This window comes from Mytilus galloprovincialis, chromosome 3, assembly GCF_965363235.1.
Source record: "Mytilus galloprovincialis chromosome 3, xbMytGall1.hap1.1, whole genome shotgun sequence".
Lineage (NCBI taxonomy): Eukaryota > Metazoa > Mollusca > Bivalvia > Mytilida > Mytilidae > Mytilus > Mytilus galloprovincialis.
Genome location: NC_134840.1, coordinates 95690011 through 95701955, shown reverse-complemented (window position 1 = coordinate 95701955; position 11945 = coordinate 95690011). Strand labels below are relative to the sequence as shown.

The window sequence follows — 11945 nt, the reverse complement described above, 5'->3', positions numbered from 1 at the left end:
GCCAGCTGAAATCCGCCTCTGGGTGCGGAATTCGTGTTGAAGACCGATTGGAAGCCTTCGGCTGTTTTTACTCTTTAGTCGGATTGTTGTCTCTATAAAACATTCCCTTGTGTCCATTTCAATTCTCATTTTTATTAGTTCTTTATAATGACATATTTGCATGGCTGCTAAACTAAATATGCGATACCTTTTTCAGATTATTTGCAATGTATAAATGGATCTTTTAAAGTCTATCGAATTATAAAACTTTTATTTCAACATAAATATATATAGAGATAATATTTAACAATTATAAGATTATTAGTTTGTCTTTTTGATTCAGTTAACTATAAAAATTCATGTCCTCAGTTTCAATTGTTTAAATTGTAAGACATACGTTACACAAAATCAAAAGGGAACATGCTAATGGATACCAATGGTATTTCTCTTGTTATGGGGACTGGAGGCAAATATTATAAAATCATTTTAAATGGATATGCTCCTTAAATTATTTGCGCTGTCAGTGTATTTATGTTTTTTTTTAATCCGCGAGTCTTATTTAGTGGCGATGAAAAACATATCACCAGTTTTTTTATGCTTATAATCTTTATTCTTAATTTGACAGTCATTTTCCTAGAAAGTTATACTGAAAAATATGACAATAGAGGATACCAATTCATTTGCAAAACTGGTGACAATTTGGCCCCAATTTCTAAAAAAAGATATTTTTCATTGAGAACAAGCTATATTTTCATCCCTCGAATTGAAAAATTCTCCAAAATTTTCCCAAAAAAACCTCATTCTCTACGCCGAAAGTTCGAGAGATGAACAAGCGCTATTCGAATGATTATTATTTTTTACTAACAATGGATTGTATGTGATATCATGCAATTGCCAACGTGTGACCAATTGTGTCATAGGAAGTAACTACCTTGCAGATTTGAAATCGCTTACAGGGTATTTTAACTCCGATTATTATAAAGTTACAGGCCATATAAACTTATTTCATTATAGTTTTTACAGCAATGTAATGTGTAACGAAAAATTAATTTGTAAGTATGTATAACATGTATAATTCAACGTATCGTCAAAAAAAAAATAGGCAGTCACTGCCTGGCAGATCGAAAGTTAACACGGTACAAACCATCATTTAGTAAGTTTCAGACCAATATCATATAATTTTATCATATAGCATATATAACAAAAATCGCGGACAGACGAACGGCAAGAAAAGGCGTTAACCGAGTCTACAGTCTGTTCACTGCACACGAGTGCAAATATACAAAATTAATGCAAAAAAACATTACTCAATAGGTCAGCACATTTTTGTGTTGCGTAATTACAATTTTTCAGTATAATAATTTAGTATGGACTAGGTTATTATTCCCAAAATAACAAAGTACACAAGTTCACGTCTTTAAAATAATAGAGTGATTATCACAGTTCCGTAAGACCCATCAACAATATCATTTACACATTTTGGTGCACATATGAAAAAAGGTTTGTCAATACAAGACACAACAACATAACGATCTACATCAATCAATGAATTTAACATTCAGGCGTCTCAACACGTTCCTTTGGTCTTTTGGGTGTAAGAAGTCTCGGAGTAGGGTAATCGGAATCGGAGTCATCGCCACTTTCTTCTTGGTTTTGTTGTGATTCGGAACTGGTTTCTTCTTCTACTTGTTTTCTTTGTGGTGGTTGTTTTCTTGTTTGCGGTTTAATTGGCGGTGGTGCAGCTTGTCTAGGCGGGGTGCGACCAGTTGTCTGTTTTGATCCAACGCTTTCCTTCGACTGGGACTTCGACAAACCATTCTGTCTTTGAGTAGGTCTACGAGCAGTTTGTGGCTCTTCGACCTGTTTCGGTGGGGACGGATCGCGGTCATATTCACGATTTCTTTGGTTCCGTCTTGGAGGAGATTGTTCCTGTTCAAAGTCTCGGCTTCTCTGGTGCCGTCTTTGTGGGGATGGTTCCCTGCCGTAATCTTTACTTCTCTGGTAACCTCTTGGATGTTTTTCAGGTTCTGGTGCTCCATCTTCTACCTGATCATAACCCGCGTCTTCATCGTCATCATCGTATCTTCCAATACCATTTTGTACCGGGCTTTTATCATTTGGTTTAATTAAACCTTTCTTTTCGTATGCTTTCCTCAGTTTCTCAGAAAGTGCGTCCTCTGGATGTTCGCCAGATTTGCAGACGACAAATTTCGGCACTTCTTTTCCACTACTGCGCAGTTCTGTTGTGTGCAACTGTGAGTTTAACTTAGTGAAGCTGTCTATCTGTTGTAATGAAAAATAAAAATGTTAGAAAAAAATGCATTCTTTCACTTATGATTTTGTTACATGATTTTTTTTTTTAATTTTGGAGGGTGGTTCGGCATTCGGACTAAGTCACTCCTAAAACTTTTGGTATGCAATATTGATTTAATACTTTTCATTCAAAAGGTCTTCGTTTGATTTCTTACTTCTAAACCTTTTATTTAAATTTCCTACTTCTAAACCTTTTATTCAAATTTCTTACCCACATTTTCTGCATTTTACCAAATTGTTGGGTTTTTTTTTTGGTGCGAAACTTCAGTAATTAGTTGTAATTTTAACCTTGCTCGAAATAAACATTCTCAAGATAATAAGTATTCAACCATACTTATCCATGTTAGACTTAATGAACAACTTCTGCTCAAACCTGACAACTGTTAGTTAGTATCCAACTTTGTTATTAGTTGGAGAAAAAAAATATACCAAACAAGGTACACTCCAGGTGTGATCGAATGTTTGTTTTAACTTACCCGAGGGTATGCTCATGGTGTGATCAAATGTGTGAACCTACATGAGGGTATATACACCTGGTGTGATCGAACGTGTGAACTTACCTGAGTGTATGATGATGGTGTGATCGAATGTGTGAACTTACCTGATTGTATACACCTGGTGTAATCGAATGTGGGAACGTACCTGAGAGTATCATGTTGCTGGTGTGATTGAATGAGTGAACGTACCTGAGAGTATGCTGCTGGTGTGACCGAATGCATACTTAATGGTTTGTATGCACTGAGCTTTAACATATCACCAATATCATCAAGAATTTGCTCAAACAGTTGTGTCGTGTTTGGATTGACCTTATAGGTTGTCATCCTTTCCTTGTTCATCACTACAATCGTGTCGTTTTTCCTGGAAAGACTACGTCTGAAGGGTGCAGTAACCTTTGTTGACCTCCGTGGGAGGGGCGACCTTTGTAAACTTTTTGTTGGACTAGGTCCTAGTGGAAAGCCATAGTCAATGGTCTTGTCAATTCTGGCCCTGTCGGATACCACTAAGAGATCACCACTTTGTATCTCGCCCAGATCCTCTATCCTCTTGTATTTGTTATTTTCGTCTTTTCGGAACACAAATCGGACACCACCTTTAGGTTTGATCTTTGGATGCTTATCCAGCTCTGCCAAAAGACTTCCGAATGTACGTATCTTGTTATTGATACATAGATCTACCCCTTTACTATCTTTGTCGCCAGACATACAGAAGGTCACTTTCTTCCCTTTCATATCGTCTTGTCTTGCTTTTAAAGAAGGAGGGTCAATTTCATACCGTTCATAGCGTGCCATATTAGGCTGAGCCTGGTACTGACGCGACCCTCTCAGACCACTGTCATCTTCAGAAACATATCTCTGAAAAATGAAAGAAATACAAGTTCTTAGTTTTGATTAGTTGACTTGAATCAGTATTTCAACTTATATCGCGTTAAAAAATACCATTAAAATTTGAATTTTGTATTTTATATAATATCAGATATATTTTGCATGTTACTGAATATTGATTAATTGATCATGATTCGTGAGTTACTGAAGTATATCAGTTGTCGTTGAAAAGTATGTAAAAAAAGAATGTGTCCCCAGTACACGGATGCCCCATCCGCACTATCATCTTCTATGTTCAGTTGACCGTGAAAATAGGATAAAATCTCTGATTTTTGCATTAAAATAAGAAAGATCATATCATGGGGAACATATGTCCTAAGTTTCAAGTTGATTCTTCAACTTCATCAAAAACTACCTCGACCAAAAACTTTAACGGACGCACAGACCAGAAAACATAATGCCCATAAATGGGGCATAACAATAAGGTTTGCCCTGTATCATGTTTCTTGTTTGCATTTAGCCTGGTTAAAAAATAAATCATTTTAAAAGATGTATGTTAAGTTAAAGTCAATGCAACCAAGAGGGTTATAACACAATTTAAGGAAAAGTGGTACGAATCCCAATGATACATAATTACTATCCACCAATGAATATCATTTTCCATCATATATGTGCCGTGACAAATGTAAGTGGGAGGGGGAACAAGTGTTATGAAAAAAAAAAACAATGGGTCAAAGTCTATTGTATTAAACGAAGATATTCAGAACCTGGTTGCTGGTATATTCATCACGATCCTGTTTTATGTCTAATTAGTTTACAGATTCCCTAACAATGTATATTAAATGTTTGATAAGGCCAGGATTTCTGAGACAGGTGCGTGTTAGTTCTAATAAATATTGTTGCGGTAGCCAATCGCAACCGATTTCTATGCGGTAAATAATTAATCAGATACATTTAATGGCTAGTTATTGATCTCAAGTGTTTCATCACTTAGTCCATTAATTAAAGTGTTTTGTAACCTTCAGTAATGCCATCTTAAGACCTGTTGTCTCAATCAAAGCAATAAACATCCACAACCGTTATTAACTTTTGAAAACGACTGAGTTGAAACGGAACTGTGTCCTCGTGCTGGTTTTATCGTTTGGTGCTGAATTTCATCATAAGTTACAGACTTAAAACGGTCACGCGAAAATGCTGTTGTGAAACAAGAGGCACAATAGGCAATCATATCACTTCTTCTAATTTTAAAAAAATAACGGTGATTCGTTAGTATATGACGATAAGTATAGAAACTTAAAATAAAATGCATTGACGTTTAACATCATGGGTATCACATACATTTTTGTAAAGAAAATAGGAATTTTTTGATACGTTGATCTTGATTTCAGAAGGTAACAGTCCACAGGAAAACATAGATGACACATTATTCTAATTCTGAGTTGGGTAGTTGCTCATATAAGAGGGTTTGGATGGGGTTAAATGATTAAAGAACAATGCCCTTAAAAAATGAAGATTACAGAATAACGGGCAAAAAAAATGAAGATTAGAGAAAAAAGGGGTTAATTTTTTGAAGATTAGAGAAAAAAAAGGGGTGAAAATTAAATGTTTACAGAATAACAGACCCCCCCCCCCCCCCCCATCCAGACCCTCATATAAAATTGCTGCTTGGTAAGGAGAAAAGCAGCAAAAAACAATTTGAATTCATCAGTTTGCACCGGTTGGAGATTAAAACCAACAACCTTACAAAGTCGAGGCGAGCACGAGACAACAATACCAATGAATCAATTTTAAGAAATTGCATATGCCGATTTGGACCCTAAATGCCTTGCGTTCTTTTCAGGAACAGACATATGCGTGACATCTATTTTCTTTATCCTTCGTTAGCTCTTCACGTGTTATGTCTTTATACATCCCTGTTTGGGTTTGGGCGTTCCTTGTGAAGGTAGATCCAGAAAAGCGCTTTGCGCGTACGAAATCTAAATATTTTGTTTTTACATTTATCCTATCATGCTGTGACGATTAAACCAATTGCACCTTCGTAAAGTATTGACAGTCGCAATGTGTATGGAACGTTGTTTATAGCAAAGAGCCTAAATAAAATATTGAAATGATTTTAGTGGTATGATTGCCAATTAGACAACTCTTCACAAGAGACCAAATGACATACGGAAATTAGCAGCTAACAAGAACATATGAAACGAACCAGTTCAGTAATAGCACTATGCGTTACTTATGAGGTCGAATTTGATATAGATAAAAATGTAAGTCAAAACCCAAAGGCTTGTCAATTATTGCAATAGAGAGAGTGTCCAGAACCGAGCCGAATTTTTAAATTATTTATTTATTCATTTTTATAGGGGTTGTTAACAACCTGAGGCTATATGTGTGGCCGATGGTCTCCCCACATAAATATAACAGATTTACAAATAACAAAGGGTATTCTTTACAGACATAGTTAACGCAAGACAAGATATTATACATATGACACCTTTATTTCTAAAGAAAATATGCTACAAATAGTTTAAGATTTACTTTACACCCGTGCGTTGGAACTATTTTGTTTTAAATATGTACTTTTTTCCAGTATGTTCTTTTTTTTTACCGGTCTTGGTTAGATAAGTTACTTCTAACGAAGTGTATCCAAATTAATTTTGCAAAGAATCTGCTCAAGTCGGTTATAAGGACCCCCGAACCGTCTTGTATTGAGGTGAGAGGTTGTTTGGTAATTGTTGAAGGTCTTATTGTGACATGGAGATGAAGAACAGCAATACAAGCGCTGTTACTTTGAGTTTTGTGTGGGTCTTTTTGTTGTGCATTTACTGTTTATTTTTCTGTTTTTCTGTTTCTTTTGTTTTTCTATTATGTACATTATAAAACATAGAGATGTAAATTTCACACCAATACAGTTCATTCAAAAAATATGTGGGTTTTGATTCATAATGTTATTTATTTAACTTTTTAATACGAAAATTCAAGTGTTTAAGATTTCTTTAGTGTTCGAATATATGACAAAATATTGCTAACACCTTAAAATACACCTATGAGGTAGTAATACAGTGAATTTTAGTTCCGATTTTAAGGACTACCTGAAATTGACTTGCTAGTGAAATAACAATGAAGTGGAAAGAAAATGACATTATTAGTGAACTAATAGTGTGGAGGAAAGAAAATGACATTATTAGTGAACTAATAGTTTGGAGGAAAGAAAATGACATTATTAGTGAACTAATAGTGTGGAGGAAAGAAAATGACATTATTAGTGAACTAATAGTGTGGAGGAAAGAAAATGACATTATTAGTGAACTAATAGTGTGGAGGAAAGAAAATGACATTATTAGTGAACTAATAGTGTGGAGGAAAGAAAATGACATTATTAGTGAACTAATAGTGTGGAGGAAAGAAAATGACATTATTAGTGAATTGATAGTGTGGAGGAAAGAAAATGACATTATTAGTGAACTAATAGTGTGGAGGAAAGAAAATTGCATTGATATTAAATGAAATACAAATGCCGAGGAAACAAATTACATTGCTGGGGAAATAATATTCCCAGAATGTAATTACAATACAATACTACAAAACAAGCATAATTATAACGTATTTTCTATTCGTTAATTTAGTTGTGTTTTACAAGAAAATATTCAACAAATAAATTGACGGTATAAAGAAATATAATGACTGTAAACAAATACGATATTGTCATACTTCAAAAAAAGTTTAACATTTTAACATCAGACCCGGAAAGACATATCTCTTCCATCCCCTTTCCTAACTCCATTAATTACAAAATTTATTCCGACCTAATAATGGTTAAATGTCTAAAAAAAAAATACAATAGAGTTAATCCCCATCACATTTTTCGTTCTACTACCAGACTAAGTATGAAATAAATATTTCTTAACAATTAATTCATAAAAGAAGAAAATAAAAAAATATACCAACCTGTTCATCATAGTGATACGGTGCTGGCATCTTGTCTCCACGTCTTCTCTGTGATTAAATGTTTCCAACTAAATCTACCTGATAAATTATTAATACCTCCATCTCAGGTAAGAATTAATTATAAATGGAATGCCTGAATACTTGGCTGATTCGATAGCAAGAAATTCCACTGGGGTCTTTTATTTTCCAAAACAAAACAAGTAACTACCGTGTACGGTCAATTGAAGAGTATATTGATATAATTATATAATATGGAGGACGGGTATCAGAAGGTGTAATCAACTTAATTGGCTAACCAAATGCGTATTTAACATGTTCAACGTACATCATAATTATATACCACAGAACAAAGAAAACCAACGAAAACATAACAATTGATTTTAATTTTAACAGATTGCACTTGGTCTCATAACACATTAGGAAAAACAACTTGTATACTGTCAATGACCTAAACTGACGGAGGTCGACACATAGAGTTCAATAATTGTCAAATTTCACAAAACTTAGAACATTTGGTTAGTTTAAACATATTTAATCTAGTGGATTGGGAAACAAGTTTTGCAACTTATATTAATCCTTTCCACTTTGCGGGTGCGAGTGCTGCCTTGTAGCGGCATTAGCCTGCTCTTTTTCGAAATCTACAAGGGTGTCTTTAACGTACAAGAGATATGGCTCTCTCTTAACACGGGTCAGCCATTTATCGTCCCCTTCCGACGAAAATATTTGGTTGTCTTAAAACCTCACTTTACATTGACGAAGAACAGAAATAACAGTCTTTTATCATCTTGGTGTCCCTTCTTTAATTATTTTAAATTTTACAGTAGCTGTTCAATTCATACTGTTTTTCATGTAACAATAACGCAATGTAACCGCAGCCTCAATAATTATTGTTACATTCTTAATTAAACAGGTCCTTACCCAACCATGCATTCCGGCATTTAGTCTCCAATGTAACAATATTATTTTTATTATTGTTACATTTCCATGTAACCGTAGCCAGTGCCAAGTAAATATGATTGATAAAAAATTAAACAATAAGTTATAATTTTATAAAATATTTTATAAGGATGTGGTACATATACCGATTGCCAAAAAACTGAGACTACTATAACACATGTGTTATAGTAGTATCAGCCAAAAAGAAAACTCTCCACCACACACAATATTACGAAGGTATCCGTACGGCCTTCAACAATGACCAACACCGACAAAAAAAAAAACCCGTACTGCCTAGCATAATAAGGTATAATAATGATTGAAATTCAACAAATGCTTAAATTACCAGCTTTCTTCTTTAAAATCGACACCTTTATACGAAAACTTTAGCTATATTTCGTTTTTAAACCTATATTGCGTGGAATGCTTTCATCTCACCCGACAATTCAGTCTGACGAACGGGTTTGTGTTGAAATTTTTACTTACATATTTAAAATGAGAATAACATATATTTAGTTTGACGTCCATTTTCACTGAACTGTACACATTTTTTTAAGGGGCCAGCTGAAGTACGCCTCCGATTGCGGGATTTTCTCGAAGACCCATGCATTGATGGCCTTCGGCTGTTCAAGTTTTTACTCTTTGGTTGGGTTGTTGTCTCTTTGACACATTCCACATTTGCATTCTCTATTTTATTTGCATTTTGAAACTCTATTAATATATTGGAAATGAATTCTGTGTATTTGAACATTTGGACGACTTGATAACACAAGAAGCTCTTTCGCGCTGAAGGCAAAATGTGATGTTCACTTGCTTTCAATTCGTATATTTTTTTGTTTTTAAATACGGAAATTCATGTTTATGATATAATTCTAACAGTGTGTACATCTTTGTACTCTATTATTATTTAATCAATTAAGTATGGATGGATGTGTGTCCAGTGGCAAGTATAACATGTAGATCGGAACAAGAACATATTTCTGTGATGGGATGTGAATATGAATGTTATCTGTATTTTGGGCCATTGTCTTTCTAGGTTTTGATGCCGTTATATTCAGGTTAGGGGGGTGAATGTTGGCATCTGTTAAAACTGTCTAAATCCGCTGCATTTGTTTACACCTAAGTCAGGAACCTGTTGTTCAGTGGTTCTCATTTGTTCGGATGTGGTTCATAAGTGTTTCTCGTTTATATATATAGTGATAATCCGTTGGTTTTCCTGTTTGAATGGTTTTACAATCATTTTTGGGCCCCGGCTTTATAGCTTGTTTTATAGGTGTGAGGCAAGGCTGTGTTGGAGGCCGTACTTTGGCCTTTAATGGTTTACTTTTTACAAATTGTAACTTGGATGGATAGTTGTCTCTTTGGCACTCATGCCACATCTTCTTATATCTATATATAATATTACCGTGTTTGGTGGCCAATTATAACATTACGGTGCTTGGTGCCCAATTATAACATTACAGTGCTTGTTGGGGTTAAGTGTTGATCAATCTTTGTGTTGTTTTGTAAACCGTTATTTGTCATGGTGTTTTGTAAACCGTTGTTTGTCATGTTGTTTTGTAAACCGTTGTTTGTCATGGTGTTTTGTAAACCGTTGTTTGTCATGTTGTTTTGTAAAACATTGTAAACCGTTGTTTGTCATGGTGTTTTGTAAACCGTTGTTTGTCATGTTGTTTTGTAAACCGTTGTTTGTCATGTTGTTTTGTAAACCGTTGTTTGTCATGTTGTTTTGTAAAACGTTGTAAACCGTTGTTTGTCATGGTGTTTTGTAAACCGTTGTTTGTCATGGTGTTTCGTAAACCGTTGTTTGTCATGGTGTTTCGTAAACCGTTGTTTGTCATGGTGTTTTGTAAACCGTTGTTGTTTCGTAAACTGTTGTTTGTCATGGTGTTTTGTAAACCGTTGTTTGTCATGGTGTTTTGTAAACCGTTGTTTGTCATGGTCGTTTTTCGTTTTTTGCCAAGGCATTGTCAGTTTCTTTTCAACTGATGAGTTTAAATATCCCTTTGATATCTTTCGCCTCTTTTCTTGTTTAGTACATGGAACAAAAAAGATAAAGTTTGTGTTTAAACCAATATATGACTTTAAACACTCCTAGATAGATTATCAGTAATATAGGAATGGCGGACTTGCAAGATAAATTCGAGCATGCAATTCCTTATAGGCCATTTTCATAGTGAAAATTGAGGTAGAAAAATATAAACACAGCTATATAATGATACTTAAGTTTATTATAAATATAGAACCATTTTCACCCCTGAAGCTATAAACACTGCACAATGAAAATCATGATAAATATTTACACAAAATCCCAAAGTAATAATACTAATGATTTGGTTGCCATAGCAACCAGACAACAAATTTAAGTGTCACCTACAAAGTGTTACAAAATAATAACCTTTGAAGGTATATCAATTATAGTCATCAATATATGATGAACTCATTTATGGCCTTAGTATTGGAAGTAAACAATCTCAGTTGACAAGAGTCATATATAAGTTACGAGGCTCTGGATGGGGCTTACAGAATACAGAATAATGGGCAAAATCTTATTATGGATGACCCAGAGAAAATCTAGAATTGAGAATAATGGGGGGCTTATATATAAAAAATAGAGAATATTGGGCAAAAGAAATTAACAATATTTTTTTTAAATATTGGGCAAAAGAAATTAACAATTGAAAAAGTGGTCTACAATATAAAAAATTTAGAAATAAACAACCTGCATTTGGACCCTCCGTTATTGTTGATTAAATACCTAATTACAGTGTTTATGTCTGTTGATTAAAAGCAGACTATCCTTTCAGCGATTTTACAGCACTAATTAGCAGAACAAAATATCAGGTCAATCTTTTTTTATATAAATATCAGGAAATTTGAAGTTTTGCATGCTTCTAGATGAAGTGTGGACACATGAAAATGTGTGAACAGTTTAATGCATCTTAACTTTAAGGAAAATCAAAATTAATATGAAGATACTTAGATGTCTAGACAAAACTACAAAGTTAATAAAAATTTATCTGTTTTAAACGATTGCAGTTTTTCACAATGAAATAGCTGTGGTGAAATCAGGGACATTACATCATGTATAACTGTCAATGATCACTTTATGTCTAAAATTTACTTTATATTTTTTTATCGTATACAATGAAAACAATACATTTAACAATAAATAAGTATTTCTTTGTGTACAGTTATACATAATGTAATGCCCCTGTTAGCACCACAGCTATTTCATTATGTATAACAGTAAATGATTTATGTGTAAAATTAACTTTATATTTTTTTATTGTATACAATGAAAACAATACATTTAACAATAAATAAGAATTTCTTGGTATACTATTGAAAGAAAAAAAGAAATTTAACCTCAGACAAATAGGAGGAAAGACAGCTTATTGTAAAGTTTGTGCATGCACTTGTTGAAGTGAACTTAAACAATGGATAAAATTG

At 33.8% G+C, this 11945-nt stretch overlaps 1 protein-coding gene across 1 annotated transcript; it reads right to left on the bottom strand.

The window, feature by feature from the left end:
* Positions 1 to 236: 236 nt before the first annotated feature.
* On the bottom strand, positions 237 to 7742 carry LOC143069459 (uncharacterized). The gene is made up of 3 exons (XM_076244101.1): positions 7557 to 7742; positions 2979 to 3644; positions 237 to 2262 (listed from the first exon to the last, which is right to left on the bottom strand). The coding sequence occupies exons 1-3, from the start codon at positions 7584 to 7586 to the stop codon at positions 1531 to 1533; spliced, it is 1428 nt and encodes a 475-aa protein (XP_076100216.1). The 5' UTR covers positions 7587 to 7742; the 3' UTR covers positions 237 to 1530.
* Positions 7743 to 11945: the final 4203 nt, after the last annotated feature.